The following is a 22714-nucleotide window of genomic DNA, read 5'->3' on the forward strand; positions in this document are numbered from 1 at the left end:
TTGTAGACTTCACAGAACACCAATCCACTTGAAACGATCTTCAAGATGAAGGATAAGAAGACTTTCAATCATTGAGCGCCCAGGTCAAACTCCCTATGGGGCCCGCAATAAGATTTCTCCAAAAAATTAGGGTTTCGAGCAACACACTTGAATATGTCAGGAGGACGACAAAACCAGTCCTCTCCAAAAACCACTAACAACTGGGCTGAAATAAGTTTCTTTAACTGTTCATCTGATTCAGTTCTCCATACACACTATGTATGGGAAAAAGGAGGTGAAAAGAGAAGAAGATCCTGTTCTGATACCAAGAAGAAAAACAACCTTTTGAAATGGACTGTTTAAAAAGATGTAGAGAATCAATAGAAAGTAGCAAAAATCAACTTACAAGAAGAGAGAAGAAGAAGATGAAGAAGAAGAAGGTGGCGACAACTAGGGTTCAGAGAGAGATTTTCAAAAATTAATCTCCTCTTACACCCCTGATCCCATTTCATTAAGTTAAACTTTAGTAATTTATAGAGAAGTCCCTGATTGGGCAGAAAATTAAAAACATAACATAAGAAAAAATAAGATCCCAGATTAAGGCCCATTACGACAAAGAACATAAACGGATAAAAAGGATAAACAGCCTATGGACCATTCAGCCCATCTTCCCTATAGTTTCAATACTAATAGGCCATTACAGCAAAGAACAAAAGTCTCACACTACTTTTCTGTTCTTTGTGAAGAAGACAATGGATTTCATTAAAAAAATAAATAAGCAAATACAAGGAGGATAGGAGAGATAATTGAATGGATTTCATTAAAAAATAAAAAAGCAAATACAAGGAGGATAGGAGAGATAAACTCTCTTAGCTCCGACTCCCAGAGAAGAAAACATTATAGCATAGCCTCGAACAAGTTGTTTCATCCCACCCCTTGCTTACCCAAAGCATCAGCCAAGCTATTGGCATCTTTCTTAATCCATTTAAATTGAATTTCAATTCCTTGAGTCAAATCTCCGAACTTTCTTTTTTCATTTATATACTCCGACCAGTAACTTTACCGTTTCACCATTTTGGTCAGCACTGTTCCATTCTCTGTGAAGAAGACAATGAACAGTAACTTTACTGTTCATCATTTGTTCTCTAGAGCGTATGCAAATGGCATATTTGAAATTTCATTTTTTTTTTATGAATGAATGGTATTTTATTAAATAGAGATAGAAATAGTACAAGCATGAAGCACCCTAAGAGGAGGTACGAGGTGTTACCTCCCCTTAAAGGTAGTTCTAAACCCAACTCTTTTCAGATTGCAGATACAAATTAGCCAAAAACAGAGAATCCCTTAAAGCCCCTTGAAATTTCATTATTGTTCTGTACTAAATGGAGAGAATCAAGCACCAATGCAGCAGCATGCCCCTCTTCTGGTTCAGTCTCAAGGTAGAAGACAATGAACATTGTCTTCTTTTGAAGGGTAGTTTTGACATTTTCAAAATTTTTAAGTTGCACATGTCATCATCACGTGATACCAATAACTGATGGAATGGTAATGGTAGGGACTAAATTGACAGTTTTTGAGAGTTCAGGTACTGCAGTGGCACGTTTTGAAGTACTAAACTGAGACTACCCCTAAAGTACAAGGAACTAATTTGGAATTTTCCCTAAAAATAAGTGCTCATGAGCATTTAGTGAAAAAAGACTTATTTCAAATAGGGATAGTATAGGTATTTTCAAAATGATGTGGCAAGCCAAGACAGGCCAGAAAGGAAATAAGCGCTTATTGAATAAGCACTTAAAAAATCTCAAATAAACACTTACTCAGAATAAGTACTCATTCCAAGTTTATTTCCCAAATGCCATAAGTGCTTATTGGTGTGGTAGGTACCGACCCAAAATAAGTGCTAATTGAATAAGCACTTACATTTAAGCACTCCCAAACTTGGCCTTAAATCATTTCTTACTACTTCTACCCAAACTTGTCTGTTTTGGTCTACCCCAAGCACTTCTAGCACCTTCAATGTGTAACAAGCCACTTCTTCTAACTGGCAAAGTTGGTGGTCTTCTATGCACATGGTCAAACCATCTTAGTCTACTCCCTCTCATTTTATCACCCATTGGAGCTACTCCTAGGTTCCAACAGATAACTTCATTCCTAATCCTATCCTTTTAGTTTTTCCACTCATCTATCTTAGCATTCACATTTCTGCCACATTCATTCTTTGGACAAGCTGTTTCTTCACTGCCCAACACTCTATCCATACAGCAAAGCTAGACTTACAACTGTTTTAAACTAGTGGTGCAACTTGAGTGGGCCCAACCTGTGCCTAGACTGACCCAACCCAAAATTTTACACAGGCTGAGCTTGAATTTTCAGTACTTGGACTGGGGCCAGGGCCGACTTTTGGTGTTTTCATTTTCTGAGCTAGACCCAAGTCTAGTCGTTAAGTAACCCAAGACTGAATGACCAGCCTAAGTCCTGTTGGGCCTGAGCCAAACCCAAATGTGTCAAGTTTTAATTGAGGCTAAGCCTGGGTTGAGTATATTAGGCTTGACATCGAGCTCCACAGGAGCTCAGGACTTAAACCCAACTGTTAAGGTTGGGCCTGGTTGACTCAAAACCAGTCCAACCCACCCATGTTGCACTCCTAAGGAAACCACAATGTTCGCTACTTCATAAGAAAATATGATCTGTAACTGAACAGTTTTAGGGGGTATTCTGTATTGTGAATATTCTGTAGTTTGTTACATTCTGAAACACGGCACATCCCATTAGGAATTCTTTTAGAGGCATGGTGTGTTTTGAAATCATTAATGGATGGTTTTGAAACACAAAATATCACAATTTACTTTCCAAGCCAAAATCTCGTGGATTAGTCCAACCACGGTGGATTGGATATGTAATGTAATAAATGACTGGAATATATTATTTAAAATTTTGCTAACAACACATCCACACCACATTGTAGAGCACCTTATGGAGTGGTGTGGTTCAAACCATGTGATTTCAACCACACCACAATGGCATATTCAAACATACCACACCTTATGGAAATCATGCTGCTCGATGATCCTTTGTAGGAAGCAGAATCATGTGCTCAGCTAACTAATTTGTAAAGCTTTCAATATATACATCTAATGAAAAATGAAAGAGTAAAGATAGACTGGATTCTTTTTCATCCTGAGATAACAATAAAAGAAACTCGAATGGGTTGCTGCTTGCGACATTACTATACTACTCTATCTTTTGCAATAAAATCAAACAAGAATGTGACCGTAAGTATAGTTTAGAGTAACATACTAGTCTATCTAATTCTCCATCTCCCATAGTATATAATTGATCAAATTTATACAGCAATCTTATCTTTCCAAAGGGAAAATCATATTAGCCTCTAAAAGGTAATGCATGTAACCTGAAAATCAACTATATTAACACAAACAAGAAGCCTCCTCCATTACAACAAAGCAATAAATTCTTACAACACATCTACGTGATCCAGAGTCGAGAACACGATAACATCTCATGTACAGGTGTATTAGGCAATCAGAAGGAAAAACATTACAACCATAAAAATTCAATCATAACGATCAAATATGCATCTCAACCCTATATACTTAAACGAAAAACAATAATAAAAGAAACAATATCGAATCTCAGAGCCGAAATCCAAGGACAATAAAAAAAACAAGCACTTTGTCATCCAGAAAAGAGGCGTATAGATGTAATCCCGCATGAAATTTAATTTAAATAACCGAAGGTCACAAAACCTAACTACGTGGACATAAATCAAGCAGCAAGGTACCAATCCCGTGCAACAAAATGGGGATCGGCTTGATCGTGCAACAGTTTCAGTTATATAAAGGCAAGACAGGAGAAACAAACCGAATCAAGACAAATCGAACCTCAATTACGCAAATCAAACAAGAGAAACCAGATTATGTGTTCTCTGAAAATAAAATATGAACTTAATAGATCTTGAAAAAAAGATCAGATCTAAGCAGGAATCGCAACGAAATGATTCAAATAGTGGAGAAAAAAGGCCATAAAAGCGGCAGATCAGAAAGGAAAAAAAATGAAAGAAACTGCGAATGAAAATATGCTCTTACATGAGGGCGGAGAAAGAAAGCAGTTAACGGCGATCCGAGCGAGCAGATCTCAAGTCCAGGTGCTGTCCTCCACAACTTGATTCCGACGAAATTAAGGGAGACTATAGAAGATGCAGCAGGAAAACGGCTAGTTAAAAAACACGTCGTTAAAATTGGCTGAGGACGTAATTTCGTATGACAGCCCTCGTGTGGGAGCAAATGTATTAGAACCGCTGGAGTGGGAATAAAATGGGAGATCTACTAACATGCATTAATTCCAAGAGAGGTGGTCTGCGTATCTTACACGAAAGCCGCCCAAATTGAATCGTATCGTGACCCTATGGGTAGAATCTCCACCGTCCTTGGTCAGGAATAATACTAGAAATTTTTATTTGAGTAGAACATAAATTTTTCGATATTTTTTTTTTTCAAATTAAATACGTTTAATTAGCAAAAGAAATATATTTAATCAGGCCAGCACGGGCTGTCAAATGACTCCAAAAATCCCAAATCAAATTAAGTCGAACTGTCGAACTAGTGGGTACCCGTGAGATGCACGGGAAAACAAAATGAAATTTTTGATAAATTATTGTAATTTATTTAGGTTTACATGATTTGATAATTTGAAGTAATTATCAGAGTTTGGATCTCCTGCCCATGTTTATCGCAGCCACACATGGAGAACATCTCATCCTCTTCATAGTATTATATAGGGGGAGATGTTCCTGATTCACGGGGGTAGTGTGTTGTGGGTAGACATGGGCAGGAGATCCGAACATGTAATTATCATCCTAAGTTCTATTAATTTTTGGAATTTAAGGGTTATTTTTATAAAGTTATACTAATTTAATCTATTTTATCATATTTTATGGAAATCAATGGTTATTTTTCCACAAGTTCTACTAATTTCTGGTAATTTCTATTATATAATAATTTATGAGAAATCTTGGTCCTACCATGTCAGCACCTCTCTCCTTGTTTCAAACCCCTTCCTAATTTTCTATTTTTTTTTGAATTTCCAAATAATTACCCATTAAACCAAAAAGGAAATCACGTATGCTTAACTATTTCTAACAACCATAAAGAAAGAGGGATTTGTTTTTCTAATGTTTAGCCAAGTGGCACCACTTTCCCCCACTTCCTCTTAACTTGTCTCTAATTCCTATTTATCTCCTAAATTATCTCTAACTCCTATTTATCTCTTAAATTATCTCTAATTTAGCTGAGAGATTCTCTCATAAACTATCTCTAATTCCTATTTATCCTCTCCCCCACTTTTTATCTATATCTATATAAAGAAAGTTTCAATTAACAAAATTCAGAACTTTTTAAATGTTATAATCAAATTATATACTAAATATAAAATATTTATTCAAAACATGAAAAATTAATAGATTTAAAAATATTCATATTATTAATAATTCAATATTTCTACAAATTCATCATGAAATTATGTAGTACAATATAAATTATAATTTTAGGAATTATTTAATTTAAATGTTATTCAAATAATAAAAATTTAACATTAAGAAATAGAACATTATTTAAATATTTCAATAACTAAAAATCTTAAATAAAAATATTGAAAATAGCTAAATAATAAAACAAAATATTTAATATTACGTAATAACATTAAAATAAATAATTTAAATAATGAAAATTTTTAAATATTTTACACATTATTCGAATATTTAAATAATAAAATATTTAAAATGACAAAATTTTAAATAGTTAAAATAACAAAATTATGTAATAAATTAAAAAAATCTTAAAAGAGAAAAATAATTATAATAGAATTCATAATATTCATATTAATAATAATTTAATATTTTACAAAATTAATAACAAATTATGTAATAATAGTATAATTATTATTTTATGGATTATTAAATTCAATAAATAATTAATATTAAGAATTTATATAACAATATTATTTCAATAACTAACTAATATTGTTAATAACTAATTTCACTTATATCAATTAATAATTATAGAAAATAACTATACAAAAATTATATTAATTAGTACTAATTTTACAATAATAGTGTATATTCATTATATATATACTATAATTAATATTTATTTTAGTTTCAGTAATTATTTATTGTTTTTCTATAAATATGCTTTCAATAATTATTTATAAATATATTTTTATTTTGTTATTTAATAGAAAATTATCAATAATTATTGGAGATTAAACAATTATTATTTAACTTTTAAAATTAAATTTATCATATTTATTGTATTTTTGTTATAAATTTATTGTTAGTAATTATATATTTTTTATAATTTATAGATTAATACTTATTAGAGATTAAACTATTATTTAAGATTACACTATTTATTGACTAATTTAGTATATTTCAGTATTTATTATATTTTTATTATATATCTATTATATTTTCATTATAAGCTTATTTTCAATGATTGTGTACGTTTGCTATAAGTTTTTAATAATTATTGGAGATAAAACTATTGCTATTTATTAGAGATTATAATATAAATTTAGTTGAAATTAGGAGTTTTCAATGATTGATTCAGTTCAGTTGCAGGTTGTTTCGCCAACTAAATCGATCTGGTCAAGTCCGCAGTTTGTCACTCGAAACCGATTGATCATTAGCGAAAACCCACCAACTCGAGTTATATTCACTAACAAATATGGAAATTTCCCTATTTTTTCGTATTAAAAAGTTAAATATAAAATATAAAATATTAATATATATTTATTAAATCAAAGCCGATCTAAAATACTAGAAAACTGACCACCTCGGGTTGAGTTTGATCAAATTGTTTATTAAAAAGTTAAAATATAAAACAATTATATACTCTTATGTATTTCTATTGTTTAACTTTCGCTTAACAAAGCACGATCCCCGTCATCATGCCTCTCCTTGCTCCATTATCCCCACCCTTCATTCTCTTAGACTTTCATTCCTCTCCCCTTCCCACCATTCCCATTAAGCCATGTCACCCAACTACCTAAAAATATTCCTATAATATCTCTCATAAGGTATCTCATTTAAACCAATAGGAAAGTATCATGTTGCCCCACTCCCTAATCAATCCCTAAGATGCATCCCCCTAATCTATATCCACTCTCCCTCATTTAAAATATTCATATTAATTAATAAATAGTTACATACGGTTAATATTTAATCCCACCCATATTTAATGAGTATTAAATAATGTTATTACCAAAAGTTAATAAATATGGGTAGTAAATTACCAAAAATTAATAAATATTGTTTTTAATTAACTCATTAACAACATTTTATAGAAATTGAAAACTCTTTAATTTCTATAAATTTGAGAATTATATTTAACAATTATCAAAAAGTATAAAATTTTAGTTATTGTTATTGTTATAATTAATAACCAAATACAAAGGGGGGAACAAAATATTATAATGTTAGAAAATGAAATTATTAATTAATTTATATTAAAAAATAAAAGATAAATTAGTGTAATTTTGTTAGTAAACTACCAAATAAAAAATATATTTAATAACAATTTAAAAAAATTCAATAAATCCCCATAGTTACACAAATTTAATAAAATTTTCATAAAACTACATTTTTCGTAAAAAATTAAAAGTTATAGAGTATTTGAAAGTTTATTTAAAGTGCATTAAATAATTATTGAAAATTATTAGAATATTTTGGAAATTTTAAGAAAAATTATTACATTTGATAGATTTTGGAAAATCATAGAAAAATGATGTAATTTTCATCACAAATTATTGAAAATCATTAAAAACAAATGACTATGGGAAATGGAAAACTATAATTTGAACCAATAATTACACAAATTATTAAGATAAATTAGTATAATATTGGAAAAAGGAAATTATTGGTTAGTTTATATTAGAAATTATAAGATAAATTAGTATAATTCTGTAAGTAAATCATTTAAAAGAAAATAAATTATTTAATAAAATTTTAAATAAATTTGAATAAATTTTCAAAATTACACAAGTACAATAAGTTTTACAAAATTTTCATAAAATTACATTTTTGAATATTAAAAACAATTTAGTGTACTTTTAGAAATTTACCATGTGGTTGATACTCGATATATCATTTTGATCATTTCTATCATCAAATTGAATGACGGGGGCAGTGTTTTCAAAACTGGATCAAACTAGATGGTTAGATCGGAAAAATTGGGAACTGGACACTGTTTCACCTCAAAATCGCTTTTTGTCCAAAAATCGTTTATTTGGTTAGCGAACCGCTAACTTGGGTGGTTGAACCGTCAACCCAGACAATAAATTTTGACATTTTTTTTATTTTTCTAAATTTTTATTTTTTTGTCAGAGCGGGTCATCTGTTCGGACCAAATAGTCAGACCGTTCAACCCTAGAACAGTTCCCTATCTGGTCCAGTTTTAAAAACCTTGGATGAGGAGTGGGTCCCTTGCCTTGAGCTTGGCTTGGTGTGTGGCATGGTTTGGCCCAAGGCCCGGCCCATGGACTAGCTCGACCCACGACACGGCATGGGCCAGTGTGGTTTCGAGCCATGGGCTGTGTCGAACCGACCCCCCAAATTATCCTAGAGGAGGGAGGCACAACTTAGGATGACTCCTGGGCCAGCACAACATGGCTGACTTTGTGTGGGCCACATGCGGGTCATGTCGTACCGATCCAGCACAACCCAATACTGGGGACATGGTAGGGAAATTCACTCGATATTAAGGAGTAGTTACCTTGCCCTAAACCCACATGACATTAGGGATGGGGCGGGGTTGGGGTAGGGAAAGGGATGGGGTGCCCTGCCTTGAACCCACCCCATTGTCACTACTTATAGTTGTTAATTATTAATGAAATTAATAAAAATGTTAGCATTTATAATTATTTTTATTTATTTAAAATTAATCAAAATTTAATTTAAAAATAATAAATAGAATAAAAATATTAACATTACTACAAATTATTAATAAAACTAAATCTATTAAAAAAATATTTATTCATATTCACTTAACAATAATTATTTTTTATAAATTAACATTAAATGAAAAATAAAATTATTAAAGCTTTCAGATTTTCCCGTGCATCATACCGGTCCTTCCTAGTTTATTCTATTTAAAAGTAAAGTGAAAAACGAACCGATACTTTGATAGGGCTTACTTTGTTGGAATTTTGAAATACTAATCATGTGATCCAAATTCAATCCATTTACAATCGGAACGAATAGGTAGTGCTGGAAATGAATGAATCGGGTAGAAGTAACAAGTAAAACCCGAAGGATTTATGTTGGACTCCAATTGAATTCAAATTGCAATCGGACATTAAAGAGTATAAAATAAATTAAACTAAGAATAATCAAAATATTAACAAAAAAAAAGATTTTGGTTTTATATTTTATGAACAAAATTAATAAAAATCATTAATATAAAACTTAAACCTATGAAAATTTAGTAAAGACACATTCAAATAAAATAAACTTACAAAAAAAAAAAATCTTCAGTTAAAAAAAAAAAACAATATAAATGGAACCAAATTGGATTATGTATGATAGGGTGGACTCATATTCGATCCAATTATAAACGGACCAGATCAACTTGAACAGGGGGGTAGAAGAAAATTTCACTCATTTTATCCAGATCCTAATCGAATCATAACCGTCGCATTTACAACGGGTTCAAATTAAATTGGATATTGATTATACCATATTCGCCGCAAAAGTCTACTGAATGGGAGCATGTCTTGAATTAAATTTGGCAACTTGAAATGCCACAGCCACTAAATCGGAATGGGATCATCTGAGAGGTATTTTATCACGTACTTATTCTCATATGTATGGGTGTTTAAATGGAATCCATAACACACTATTCTCGTAAATTGGAAACATCTCCCCCTGTATAATATTATACAGAGATTGAGATGTTCTTCATGCGTGACTGCAATAAATATGAGTAGAGTTTGTGTGGACAAGAGATCCAAACTTGTTTAAATGGAATTTGGCTTCGGTAAGAGCAAAGCGTATTCAAGTAGCCTTTAATGCTTTGCATTGAGAATATCTTTGTACTTGTGTATTTTATTTCATGAGAAGATATTTCAAATGCAGGGTTGTAAAAGGCGGTTAAAACAGTGTGGGCACTGATTTGCCCCAGTAAAAACTGTAAGAGATTTGATTCTGAAGAGGTTTTGTACAACAGGACTGATCTAGCCTCAATTTTATCCCCATGTTATTATAAGTGACCTGATTAAGCTAAGATTTCAAAACAGCAAAAATAGAGAATGTATCTGAATTATTCTGCATCTAAAGAGATAAATTTCAGTATCTATGATCATAAACAAAGTGAACAGATGACGGGAAGACAAGTGACAATAGCTCTTTTCTCGCAAAAAGATAAAAAGAAACAAGGGTAAAAAATCAAGGAGAGCAAATAGTGGTAACATCTCTAACTCTGACACTGATTGCAGCTCAAAAATCATCATAAATGAAAACGCCATCGATGCCTGCAATAACCAAAAGAATAGAAGGAAGACACAAAAGAGTTTGAAAAACATGAGCAAGTGAACAAAAAAAATCGTCTTGTGAAAGTCAATAAATGTACTATCACCGGAAGATGCCTACCTTGTTAGCAATGTTGTTGGAGAGCCAATCCAGTCCCTCGTACAGCCCTTCCCCAGAAGACCAGAAGTGGCGCATGTGCTCTGGATATACCTGTAGGGAGACGGTGATAAAAAAACATTAGTCAGTTTGGGATTAGAGGTGTCAATTGGACTGAATTTGGTCAAATCCGATCCAACCCTATGTGATTCTACTTATAAATGGATTGGACTCAATCTACTCCAAATTCAATACAAACTAAATCCAATCCAATCCTATCATGCTTAACCCTGCCATCCTATCATGCTTAACCCTGAAACATCAGCTTGAAAAAAAAAGTATTACCCTTTAGAAATAAATGAAATGCAGTTTTTGCATTTTGTGGATGTGGAAGAAAAAATATGCAGGCCCTCTAAAACTACTAGGGCCTCGGCTTCTGCCAACAATGACATTACCACCATCATCTCAGATGACTACTCCAACAGCTGCAAGAGACTAGGCGCCAAGCACCGTCTATGTTGACTTTGACGTAGTGCAGTGGAGGATTTTGCCATCACTGAGGAGAAACATTTGAAGAATGACGTGCAATGGATTCATTGTCCTGGTAGAACTGAAATGTGCATGTGCATGTGGATACTTTGAACCCTCATTTCGGTCACCGAGTATATATGCAAAGCAGATCTATTGAGTTGAGCTATTTAAAGGCAAGCTTATCCTGGCCAAACTTGTGTGAATTCGTCAAGGCACAAATTCTTTGATGGGTGACTTTGGTCCAAGACAAGCAGAACTACCTTAACTAATCATATAGTTCATATACTGGTGGGTGTATCCCCAGTACGCCAATTCTTTGGTTGAAGGATCAAAGTATAAAACCAGAAGGGAGGTTTGTTGCATATAATGAACCTTTTTGCTCAGTTAGTTTGCACCAAAACGAAGTGGTCCCCTCTTTGTATATCACTTGTTTGCACTAAAAGGATGTATTCCTCATATCCTCAAACTTTATTGTTTAGGAGTGAGGTAGGAAGCAAGATGACGCAGTTCCCATTTTTTTTTTGTAAGAGTGAGAATTGAAGTAGGAAGAAGGTGGTTATTAGTTGATTGCAATATCACTTTTAGATATCATGCGTTTAAGTAGGGCTGTCAATTGGATGGTTTTGGGTTGGATTCAAATCGATTCAAATCTTATTAAATTGGTTTTGGACAATCCATTATACTTATTGGGTTGGGCCAATCCAAAATAAAACCGTCCGTATTATTATTGGTTTGAATTGGTCTAAAACCAAAACCCAATAATTGAATCACCATCTCGCCAAACTACAGATTTGATTCAAAGCCAAAATCGAAACCGTTAGTGGCATTTGAAGATACTTTCAAACTGTGCTTGTCCTTGGAGCTCTGCAGCTTTAACAGGACTGGAAGCCCTAATGAAATTGCTGAGAAAGGAAGACAAATATGGGAGAGCATAACCTCTAATGGCATCGTTAGTGGTATTTGAAGACTGTGAGGAGAATCCAAGGCCTTGTTTGAATCTAGCAGCGCCTTCGCCTTTCTGCGTGAGCTCGTCATAATATGCAGTGGCCTTCTCCTCCATTGATGAGTTTGGGAGATTAGAAAATTATTTGAATGAGCAGCATCCACAGCCAATGCACAGGCTCATACATAAGGATTTGAATGTTCGAGGGTTTCGATTTTACAGCAGAATTTGTTTTTGAGGTGTTGTACTGATATCCCTTACATAGAATTTACTAGTTGATCGCCTTACAGGAACCAGGCTTTCAATTGCAATACTTTTGAAGCAAACAGGGTTTTCAGAGTATGTTTCAGAGGTTTGAAAGAACAAAAATGCTTTGGTGGCAGCACTGATGTACCTTTATGATCAGGATGATCAGTGCCTTAGACTCTTATGTCTCAGTGGGAGATCTGCAGTCCCAAAAAACAGCCAAGGCAATGCGTGGGAGATCTGCAGTCCCAAAACACAGCCAAGGCAATGCGTTTTATAGCCTTCAGATTGGAATTTTGGAACAGGTGGTGGGATCCTCCAGCTATTAAAAATTTTAAATAGAATGGGGACTTCTTGTTCGTTTGCTTCTATACTCCTATGATTTGAGATTGAGATATTCACATCAAGCACTACTATAATTAAGTAGAATGCTTGGCTTGCGCATACAAGATGCGTCCAAAGGCCAACTATTTGTTTCAAGAAACCATTTCTGTAAAATTTTCACACTTTCTGGGTTTTTAAGTATTTTTTTAATTTTCATTTAATTTGGACCGGCTTGGACCCATTTCAAATGGACTGGATTCAATCCGGGTTGTATAGATTTGGATTGGACTTGGTCCAGTCCATTTGTAAATGGAACAACGTTGGATCGGATTGGACTGGACCAAATCCAGTCCGCCCTACGCTTTAAGTATGCTAATCGGACTCTTAGGAAACCGCTTCCACTTTTGAGCGAGGAGAATAGGGTGGATGAAAGGATATGGGATCTCTACACAAAAAAAACCCTGCATGCACGGAAAGTATTTGCATCCACCTACAAACGTGCGAAAAAATTGGAAGGGGAACAGAAGATCTCAAATCCCCCCTTCCCATGCTCGGTAAAGAGAAAAAAAACAAATATAAATGTCGGTGGTAATACAACTTTATCAAAAGTGACCTGATAAGCTAAGATTTCGAAATAAGAGAGAATTTTTCTGAATTATACTGCGCATCTAAGAGAAACATATTATGGGATAACAAGTAACAATACTCTTCTCACAAAAAGATAAAAAGAAACAAGGGTAAAAAAAATAAAGGACATCAAATAGTATCTCTAACTCTGACACTGATTGCAGCTCAAAAACCATCATAAAAGAAAACGCATCTATGCCTGCAAAAGAAAAGAAGGAAAACATAAAGAGTTTGAAGAAACATGAGCAAGTGAATAAAAATGTCCTCTCGTGAAAGTCAATCTATGTACTGTCACCGGAAGATGCATACCTTGTTAGCAATGTTGTTGGAGAGCCAGTCCAGTCCTTCGTACAACCCTTCTCCGGAAGTGGCGCATGCGCTCTGGATATACCTGTACAAGAGACAGTGATAAAAAAAAAAGTATTACTCAGTTTGGGATTGAGAGGATCTCTATCAAATTTGGGTAATCGATAATAATAGTGTGCATGCAAGTTGATCTACCAGTGCCGTTGACGGAGGGAATGAAGGCCAAGTTTATCAGTAATCTCAGCAGCATTCATTGCATTTGGAAGATCTTGCTTATTTGCAAATACAAGCAAAACAGCGTCCCTCAATTCATCCTGCCACAGTACCCAGTAACATATTCAAGTTTAAAGAAAATTTACGAAAAGAAGGTGAATACAATTGATAATCACATTGGCATAACTTGGTAATTGAACATTACAGAATGCCTTCTCTTACCTCATTCAACATCCTGTGCAGCTCATCCCTAGCCTCAACAACACGATCTCGATCATTGCTGTCTACGACAAAGATAAGACCTTGTGTGTTCTGGAAGTAATGTCTCCACAAGGGACGGATCTGAAATTCCCCCACAAGGAAACAATCCACAAATTTAGGACTTCTAACCAAATTAACCAAGCAGAAAACAATACTAGTAATACTTGTAGAATTTGACAAATAGTGAACGGTTTTACTTAAAGCCATCAAGCAGAACAACCAACAGGTTTTACTTTGACAACATTAAATAACAAATTAATCAGGACCAAGTACAAAGAACATGGGAAAAGGGGGCCATAAACTTGTGTCTATACATATCAGTTGGGAGTGTCCACTTCCCTGTGTGATCAATGAAAAGATGGAAGGCCAAACAGTCCAAGTACATCTCGCTTATGAAAATGCTAAATGCAGATGGAGGAATCTCTAACCAGTAGAACACCATCCAAATAAATATCCAGCAGTTAGGGAGCACTCGGGTGTGGGGAGAGTGGAAGTTGAGCACCTGGTGGATAGACATGTGAAGGTTGGAAAATCACTCGGTTTATTCTTGCTGGGTAGGGAGAAGATGGTTTAGAAAGGCAATTGAACAATTTGAAAGGAGGTAGGAAGAATAGAATAAGAAAGTTGCGGGGAAGGGGGAGAGGTGTAGGAGGAATGGGAAGGGTGGGAAGAAAGCACAGCTGAGGAGGAGTGAAGGGGGAAAGTTCAAAGGCCGGAAACTGGAGGGGTGGGGAGGGGGGGGGGAGGATGGAGGCGAGGATTAAGTTGCAATCTTGGATTGTCAGGGGCAGAGCAAAGGAATAAGGGTTTCAATGAGGAATATGGTGGAAAATTTATTTCAAAAGTGATGTTATTGCAATGTCAAAGTTACGATGGAGATGCTGGTGGCAGCCATTGGCAAAGCTGTGTAAGATTGGGTCTTGCTTTTCCAGAACTTGACCAAGTCAACAAAGAGGTCTCAGGGGTCTGATTTGGGGAAGTTATAGGAATGCAATTCTGTAATTTGATGATATGTTTTAATCTTTTCCTTGCTTTTGTTATGTGCTCAGGTATTACCAAGATTATATGGATTTTTTCCTTTTAATGAAATTATTTTTTTACCATAAAAAAAGAGAGGTTACAAGACCATTTAGAAAACTTATGATTATGTTAATTGTAGTCTGGTCTACATTCAGATCAAGACTGTTCATATACCAGTATCCTCCTATAAGTGTATAACTACATGTGGATGTGTTATCAATCATAATCATCGTCAGGGTGTCTTGAAATGTCAACCACAATATGGATAGCGATTTCTTGTATAGCTAAAGAAACAATGGAATATGAAGTGGCTTAATTTGATCTAGCACATGGTTATGTCAAGTGATGATGGTAAAACATTTTATCAGCACTAGATCGTCCATAAGCATGGTTTCCAAAGACATAAATAACTAACTATGCATAAATAAATCATGATCATCACATTAAATGACAGTGAAACATCCAGAACAAGACTGTTCATACACCAGTATCCTACAACTACGTGTGTGTGTGTGTGTGTGTGTGTGTGTGTGTGTGTGTGTGTGTGTGTTATCAATCATAATCATCATCAGAGTGCATTGAAATGTCAGCCACAACATGGATAGTGTTTTCTAGTATGGATAAAGAAACAATGAAATATGAGGTAGCTTAATTTGATCTGGCTTATGATTATGTTAAGTGCGGATGGTAAAACGATTAATCAGCACTCGACCGTCCATAAGCATGGTTTCCCAAGACATAAATAACTAATTATTATAGATAATTAAATCATGATGATCACATTAATTGACAGTGCAACATCTAAATAAAAGCTCCAATGCCATATTTTGGTCATAAATCATGCATACAACTTTAAGAATCAGTTGCATTATTGCAAAACTTAAAACACACAAACACCAATGCCATCGTGAACAAGTTCATGGATATTCACACAATGCTACCTTAGATACTAATTTAGGCTTCTAAACAGTGCTTGCAAAATTGGGGCAAAGAAACGTTCTAGTCCACAGTTCAGATGAACCAGAATTGTTCAGAAAATTGAAAAATCTGAACAATAAGGAGCCTAAACATTTTCCTACTTAAGGTGTAAATTTACAACCCAAGATTTCAACATCACCTTTAAATCAGGAGAGCCAAATTTTGTACATAATTTGGACTGGATAATTTTGCCAAAAGATTAGCTAGTGGAGGAATGAATAATTTCCTGCTGCTAGAATCTGGATTCAGATTCCTCCTCTCAAAGCAAATGCACTACTGTGGGTGGTAGTATTGGATAAAAACCTAACTAAACAGAATTTGACAAAAAAGAGGAATTCTGATTCAAAACATGTTGTGTGAGCTGTGTGGGCATGCCAAAACAGGTCTCAGATCTGCTAAGGAGTTGGGATATGTTAGGTCTTTCAGAGCTGTCTAGAAATGTGTGGTGGGCTATCCCTGCAGCTGTAATCAGTTCCATATGGGCAGAGAGAAACAGAAGAATCTTTCAGAATAAGGAAAAGGAGGTGGACTGTCTTGTGTCTGGTGCACTGGGAAAACTAGTGTCTTGGACTGCAGGCATGAAAGGCTTCCAGCCTAGTGTCTTGGGGTCTCAGTTAAGATCTATTAGTATATTTGAGTTGTAATGTAAGCTGAGAGGCTGTTCTCAGCCTTTGCTCCCTTCTGGGAGTTTCTTTGTATGGTTCTAATTTCTATCAATAAATTTACCATACCTTTTTCAAAAAAAAAAAATTGTACATAATTTAGCTTAATATAACCATACATACCTTGTCCTGACCACCTACATCCCAAACGGTGAAGCTAATGTTCTTATATTCCACAGTCTCTACATTAAACCCTGATCGGAAAAGGCTCATTAGTTTGAGTTAAGAGTGAAAATAATATAAGCTTAATATAACTTAGGAATAGTGGTGATCTAGTGGCTATCTAGCAGAACAACAATGCATAAAAATTTGTTAGATAGGCTCGAAGTGTTGATTCCAGGGGGTGAACAAAATTAGGTTTAGGCAAATGTATACATTCTTAACCTAGAACATGATTTTTTATATCTTTCTAACAAAAGAAAAAAAAAACTATTTTCTCTAAATTTTCTAAATGTACATCTTGCAAGAAACTCAAAATCTCAAATTTGCATTCGCATGGTTGAAATATAAAAAAACATGAATGAATGAGCAGTTGAAGTCCCAAACTAAAAGTTTAATTCACCAAACCAATGTAGGACATGCTTCTACACATTACATGGACATCCAGGCAGAACATTCCCTTAAAAACATACAGGAAAAAAAGCCACTCTTGAAAACATTTATGTTATAGGGTCAAAAGCATACCAATGGTTGGAATTGTTGTGACAATCTCTCCCAACTTGAGCTTGTACAAAATGGTGGTCTTACCCGCAGCATCAAGACCCACCATAAGAATGCGCATCTCTTTCTTGGCAAAGAGCCGACTAAAAAGCTTGGTGAAAGACAGCCCCATCTTTGTGTCTGATGGTTCTACAGATTGCAAGTTAGAAATTCATTCAAGAAGTATGACACATTTATAAGAAAGAGCAACATTTTTCAATGGATAGGGCCGAGAGGCATGTTTCTTGGTCATTGCATGCAATTAAAAAAAAGTATAATAAAGAAAAATGTATACAGAATCCCTGACCCTGATATACAGTTTAAAGACCCAAACATAGCATAGGCATCTAGGTTATTACCTCTAAAACTTTGATAATTATATTGGAACAATCTTACTTTTTAAAATGTCAGAAATTGAAAACTTCAACTAAGTAAGAAAAGCATTTTTACCAAAAAAAACTAAATCATCATCATCATCCATGCCTTATCCCAACTATATGGGGTCGGCAACATGAATCCTGTTTCACTAATCTGTTCTCTTTAAAGCCATACCCACTGTTAAATTATTAGTGCTTAGGCCAAGTCTGGGAGTGCTTATTTGACAAATAAGTGCTTAAAAATAAGGGAAAATTCCAGATTAGTACGTTGTACTTTAGGGGTAGTCTCATTTTAGTATCCAAACTTCAAAATGTGTCAATGCAGTACCTCAACTCTCAAAAACTGTCAATTTAATCCAAAATTATCAATCGATGTTATGTGACATGTGAAAGGACAAAAATACCCTTCAGGTGTCATTTAATTTTCTTTATCTACCCCTCCTACATAAACCAACTTAAACAAATGCTGGGGGTCAACAGTGAATCCATAGGTGTCCTTGTTATACATAAAAGCAAATTCAGTTCTCAAAATCGTATAATCCCTTTGTTACATTAGTCGTCTTCTACCTAAATATTGCCAAATAAGTTGTTGAAAAATCAAAAGTTAACAATGGTGTTGAGTTAACAACGCTATACTAATTACTAGAGACAGTAGTAGCATTCAAGGACGTCGGGACCGGATAATACTTCCACGAGACAGAGACTAACAGGTGAAAACTTTTTAACCCTAGCCAACTGAATTTCTGGAGTTTATTGAAAGCAACCAGAACAATAATTCCAACACAGAATATGAAAATCCAAAAATATTAGAAACTCATCAAAGAAGTATCTCTTTTATGGTCTATCACTCTTGCTCTTGCTATCTCAATTTGGGGTTCTATTTTTCTTTGAATCTTCATTCGGTTGTGATTAGGTTCAGAACACAACATAGAGAGAAAAAAAGTGAGTTTGAATTTTTTTGAAATGGCATACAGTGGTCTTAAGACAATTGTTGATTGCTATTAACAGAATAATGAGGGCGGATATGAACATAAGAGTCATTCAACTCTTCATCTGCTCATTAGGTTCCTAAAAAAGTAAAAAGGACGGCTGACATAGTCTAATTGGGAAATCAATACAGAGATGGTACAGAGACGGAAGTCTTCAATATGACCATAAAAAAATATTAGAGTTTCCACATTAATACTAAGAGAGAAAAATACGACCAAAGTTTCAATATTAATAGAGACAAAAGTCTCACAGTACTTTTCTGTTCTCTGTGAAGAAGACAATGAACAGTAACTTTTTTTTTATCAATAACGGAATGGATTTCATTAAAAAATAAATAAGCAAATACAAGGAGGAGAGGAGAGACAAACTCTCTTAGCTACGACTCCCAGAGAAGAAAACATTACAGCATAGCCCAGAACAAGTTGTTTCTTCCCACCCCTTGCTTAGCCAAAGCATCAGTCAAGCTATTGGCATCTCTCTTAATCCATTTAAATTGAATTTCCATCTCTGAACTTTCTTTTTTCATTTATATACTCCCACCAGTAACTTTACTGTTTCACCATTTTGTTCAGCACTGTTCCGTTCTCTGTGAAGAAGACGATGAACAGTAACTTTACTGTTTCACCATTTTGTTCTCTAGAGAATATGCGAATGACATATTTGAAATTTCATTATCGTTCTGTACTAAATGGTGAGAATCAAGCACCAATGCAGCTACACGTCCCTCTTCTGGTTCAGACTCAAGGTAGAAGACAATGAACAATGTCTTCTTATGAAGGGTAGTTTTGACATTTTCAAAAGTTTTAAGTCGCACATGTCATCACGTGATACCGATAACTGGTGGAATGCTAACGGTAGGGACTAAATTGACAGTTTTTGAGAGTTCAGGTAATGCAGTGGCACGTTTGAAGTTTGGGGTACTAAACTGAGACTACCCCTAAAGTACAGGATACTAATCTGGAATTTTCCCTAAAATAAGTGCTCATGAGCGTTTGGTGAAAAAACACTTATTTCAAATAGGGATAGTATAGGTATTTTCAAAATGATAAGGCTGGCCAAGACAGGCCAGAAAGGAAATAAGCGCTTATTGAATAAGCACTTAGAAATAAGCCTGAATTTTGGGCTTCTCAAATAAACACCTATTGTCAGAATAAGCACCCATTCCGGGCTTATTTGCCAAATGCCATAAGTGCTTATTGGTGTGGTAGGTACCGACCCAAAATAAATGCTTTTTAAATAAGCACTCCCAAACTTGGCCTTAAATCATTTCTTACTACTTCTTCCCAAGCTCTTCTAGCACCTTCAATGTGTAACAAGCCACTTCTTCTAACTGGCAAAGTTGGTGGTCTTCTATGCACATGGCCAAACCGTCATAGTCTACTCTCATTTTATTACCCATTGGAGCTATTCCTAGGTTCCTACAGATAACTTCATTCTTGACCCTATCCTTTATAATTTTTCCACTCATCCATCTTAGCATTCACACTTCTGCCACGTCATTCTCTGGATACGCTGTTTCTTCACTGCCCAACACTCTACTCCATACAGCAAAGCTAGCCTTTACAACTGTTTTATACTAGTGGTGCAACTTGGGTGGGCCCAATCTGTGCCTAGACCGACCCAACCCATAATTTTACACAGGCTGAGCTTGGATTTTCAGTACTTGGACTGGGGCCAGGCCCACTTTTGGTGTTTTCATTTTCTGAGCTAGACCCAAGCCTAGCCCTTAAGTAACCCAAGATTGAATGACCAACATAAGTCCTGTTGGGCCTGAGCCAAACCCAAATGTGTCAAGTTTTAATTGAGGCTAAGCCTGGATTGAGTACATTAGGCTTGACATCAAGCTCCACCCGAGCTTGGGACTTAAACCCAACTGTTAGGGTTAGGCCTGGTTGACTTAAAACCAGTCCAACCCACCCATGTTGCACTCCTAAGGAAACCACAATATTCACTACTTCATAAGAAAATATGATCTGTAACTGAACAGTTTTAGGGGGTATTTTGTATTGTGAATATTCTGTAGTTTGTTGCATTCTGAAACACACCACATCCCGTTAGGAATTCTTTTAGAGGTGTGATGTGTTTTGAAATCATCAATGGATGGTTTTGAAACACAAAATATCACAATTTATTTTCCAAGCCAGAATCTCGTGGATTAGTCCAGCCATGGTGGATATGTAATGTAATAAATGACTGGAAATATATTATTTAAAATTTTGCTAACAATACATCCACACCACATTGTAGAGCACCTTATGGAGTGGTGTGGTTCAAACCATGTGATTTCAACCACACCACAATGGCATATTCAAACATACCACACCTTATGGAGACCATGCTGCTCGATGATCCTTTGTAGGAAGCAGAATCATGTGCTCAGCTAACTAATTTGTAAAGCTTTCAATATATACATCTAATGAAAAATGAAAGAGTAAAGATAGACTGCGATTCTTTTTCATCCTGAGATAACAATAAAAGAAACTCGAATGGGTTGCTACTTGCAACATTACTATACTACTCTATCTTTTGCAATAAAATCAAACAAGAAGAATGTGACCCGTAAGTATAGTTTAGAGTAATAAACTAGCCTATCTAGTTCTCCTACTCGCATAGTATATAATTGATCAAATTTATACAGCAATCTTATCTTTCCAAAGGGAAAACCACATTAGCCTCTAAAAGATAATGAATGTAACCCGAAAATCAACTATATTAACACAAACAAGAAGCCTCCTCCATTACAACAAAGCAACAAATTCTTACAACACATCTACAGGATCCAGAGTCGAGAACACGATAACATCTCTTGTACAGGTATTGGGAAATCAGATTATCAGAAGGAAAAATAATAATAAAAGAAACAATTTCGAATCTCAGAGCCGAAATCCAAGGACAATAAAAAAACAAGCACTTTGTCATCCAGAAAAGAGGCGAATAGATGAAATACCGCATGAAATTTAATTTAAATAACCGAAGGTCACAAAACCTAACTACGTGGACATAAATCAAACAGCAAGGTACCAATCCCGTGCAACAAAATGGGGATCGACTTGATCATGCAACAGTTTCAATTATATAAAGGCAAGACAGGAGAAACAAACCGAATCAAGCCAAACCGAACCTCAATTTCGCAAATCAAACAAGAAAACAAGATTATGTTTTCTCTGAAAAGCAAATATGAACCTAATGGGTCTTGAAAAGCAGATCAGATCTAAGCAGGAATCGCAACGAAATGATTCAAATAGTGGAGAGAAAAGGCCATAAAAGCAGTAGATCAGAAAGGAAAAAAAATGAAAGAAACTGCGAATGAAAACATGCTCTTACATGAGGGCGGAGAAGAAAGCAGTTAACGGCGATCCGAGCGAGCAGATCTCAACTCAAGGTGCTGTCCTCCACAACTTGATTCCAACGAAATTAAGGGAGACTATAGAAGATGCAGCAGGAAAACGGCCAGTTAACGCACACGTCGTTAAAATTGGCTGAGGACGTAATTCCGTATGACAGCCCTCGTGTGGGAGCAAATCTATTAGGCCCTGTTCGCAATTTGGTAATTTACTTATGTGGGTAAAAATGCATTTATCCATTAATCGTTTCGCAAGAAAGCATGTTCTTTTATTTTCAATATAGTTACCGTAATGATTATTTTATTCATAAATAGAGTTGGTAATTTTGTGAGAATTTTCGGATATTTGACCTGTCCAGACCCTAATAGGACCTGTTTATCAAAGCCTTATAGGGCTTGAGAGAAATTTGGGATTTTAAATTAAAATTCTATAGGGTTTAGGATGAGTTTGGATCTTGACTTTAGGGTATTCGATACCCGATACTTGGGATGCATAAGTATGAATCTATTAATCTATTATATTATATATGATGCACAAATTTATAAATTTTAAGTATTGAGATAATTATTCTATTATTA

General features: G+C 34.8%; 2 protein-coding genes across 8 annotated transcripts in view; both read right to left on the bottom strand.

Annotated features, from left to right (window-relative positions):
* Nucleotides 1-22208, bottom strand: part of LOC148867811 (ADP-ribosylation factor 2-like) — a 31768-nt gene extending 9560 nt beyond the window's left edge. For 2 of the 5 annotated variants that reach the window (XM_088975834.1, XM_088975833.1), the window contains exon 1: nt 4083-4425. The gene's annotated coding sequence lies outside the window, so the exon portion shown is untranslated. Of the gene's footprint in view, nt 1-3858; nt 4426-22116 lie in introns of those variants that run through there. The other 3 variants (XM_088975837.1, XM_088975835.1, XM_088975836.1) reach the window with 3 other exon arrangements.
* Nucleotides 13287-22287, bottom strand: LOC148867812 (ADP-ribosylation factor 2-like). Of its 3 annotated transcripts, none has more exons than XM_088975831.1 (7): nt 22117-22287; nt 17411-17575; nt 16850-16920; nt 14028-14147; nt 13788-13906; nt 13596-13677; nt 13287-13485 (listed from the first exon to the last, which is right to left on the bottom strand). In XM_088975831.1, the coding sequence occupies exons 2-7, from the start codon at nt 17556-17558 to the stop codon at nt 13480-13482; spliced, it is 546 nt and encodes a 181-aa protein (XP_088831957.1). In that variant the 5' UTR covers nt 17559-17575; nt 22117-22287; the 3' UTR covers nt 13287-13479. The 3 variants fall into 3 exon arrangements, with proteins under 3 accessions (XP_088831957.1, XP_088831956.1, XP_088831958.1); XM_088975830.1 differs by having other exon boundaries at nt 17411-17566; nt 22117-22256; XM_088975832.1 differs by lacking the exon at nt 22117-22287 and adding an exon at nt 21894-22113.
* Between the last annotated feature and the right edge of the window lie 427 nt (nt 22288-22714).

Source organism: Nelumbo lutea, chromosome 3 (genome assembly GCF_056320005.1).
Source record: "Nelumbo lutea isolate HS-2025 chromosome 3, American lotus-T2T, whole genome shotgun sequence".
In the NCBI taxonomy this organism is placed as follows: Eukaryota; Viridiplantae; Streptophyta; class Magnoliopsida; order Proteales; family Nelumbonaceae; genus Nelumbo; species Nelumbo lutea.

Excerpts from the sequence above, each read along its gene's own strand:
- LOC148867812 (XM_088975831.1), bottom strand. The coding sequence starts at position 17,558 with ATGGGGCTGTCTTTCACCAAGCTTTTTAGTCGGCTCTTTGCCAAGAAA. Across the intron at positions 16,921-17,410 it reads CACAACAATTCCAACCATTG|GGTTTAATGTAGAGACTGTG; the intron begins GTATGCTTTTGA and ends TTTTCCGATCAG. Across the intron at positions 13,678-13,787 it reads TCCCTCCGTCAACGGCACTG|GTATATCCAGAGCGCATGCG; the intron begins GTAGATCAACTT and ends TCTCTTGTACAG.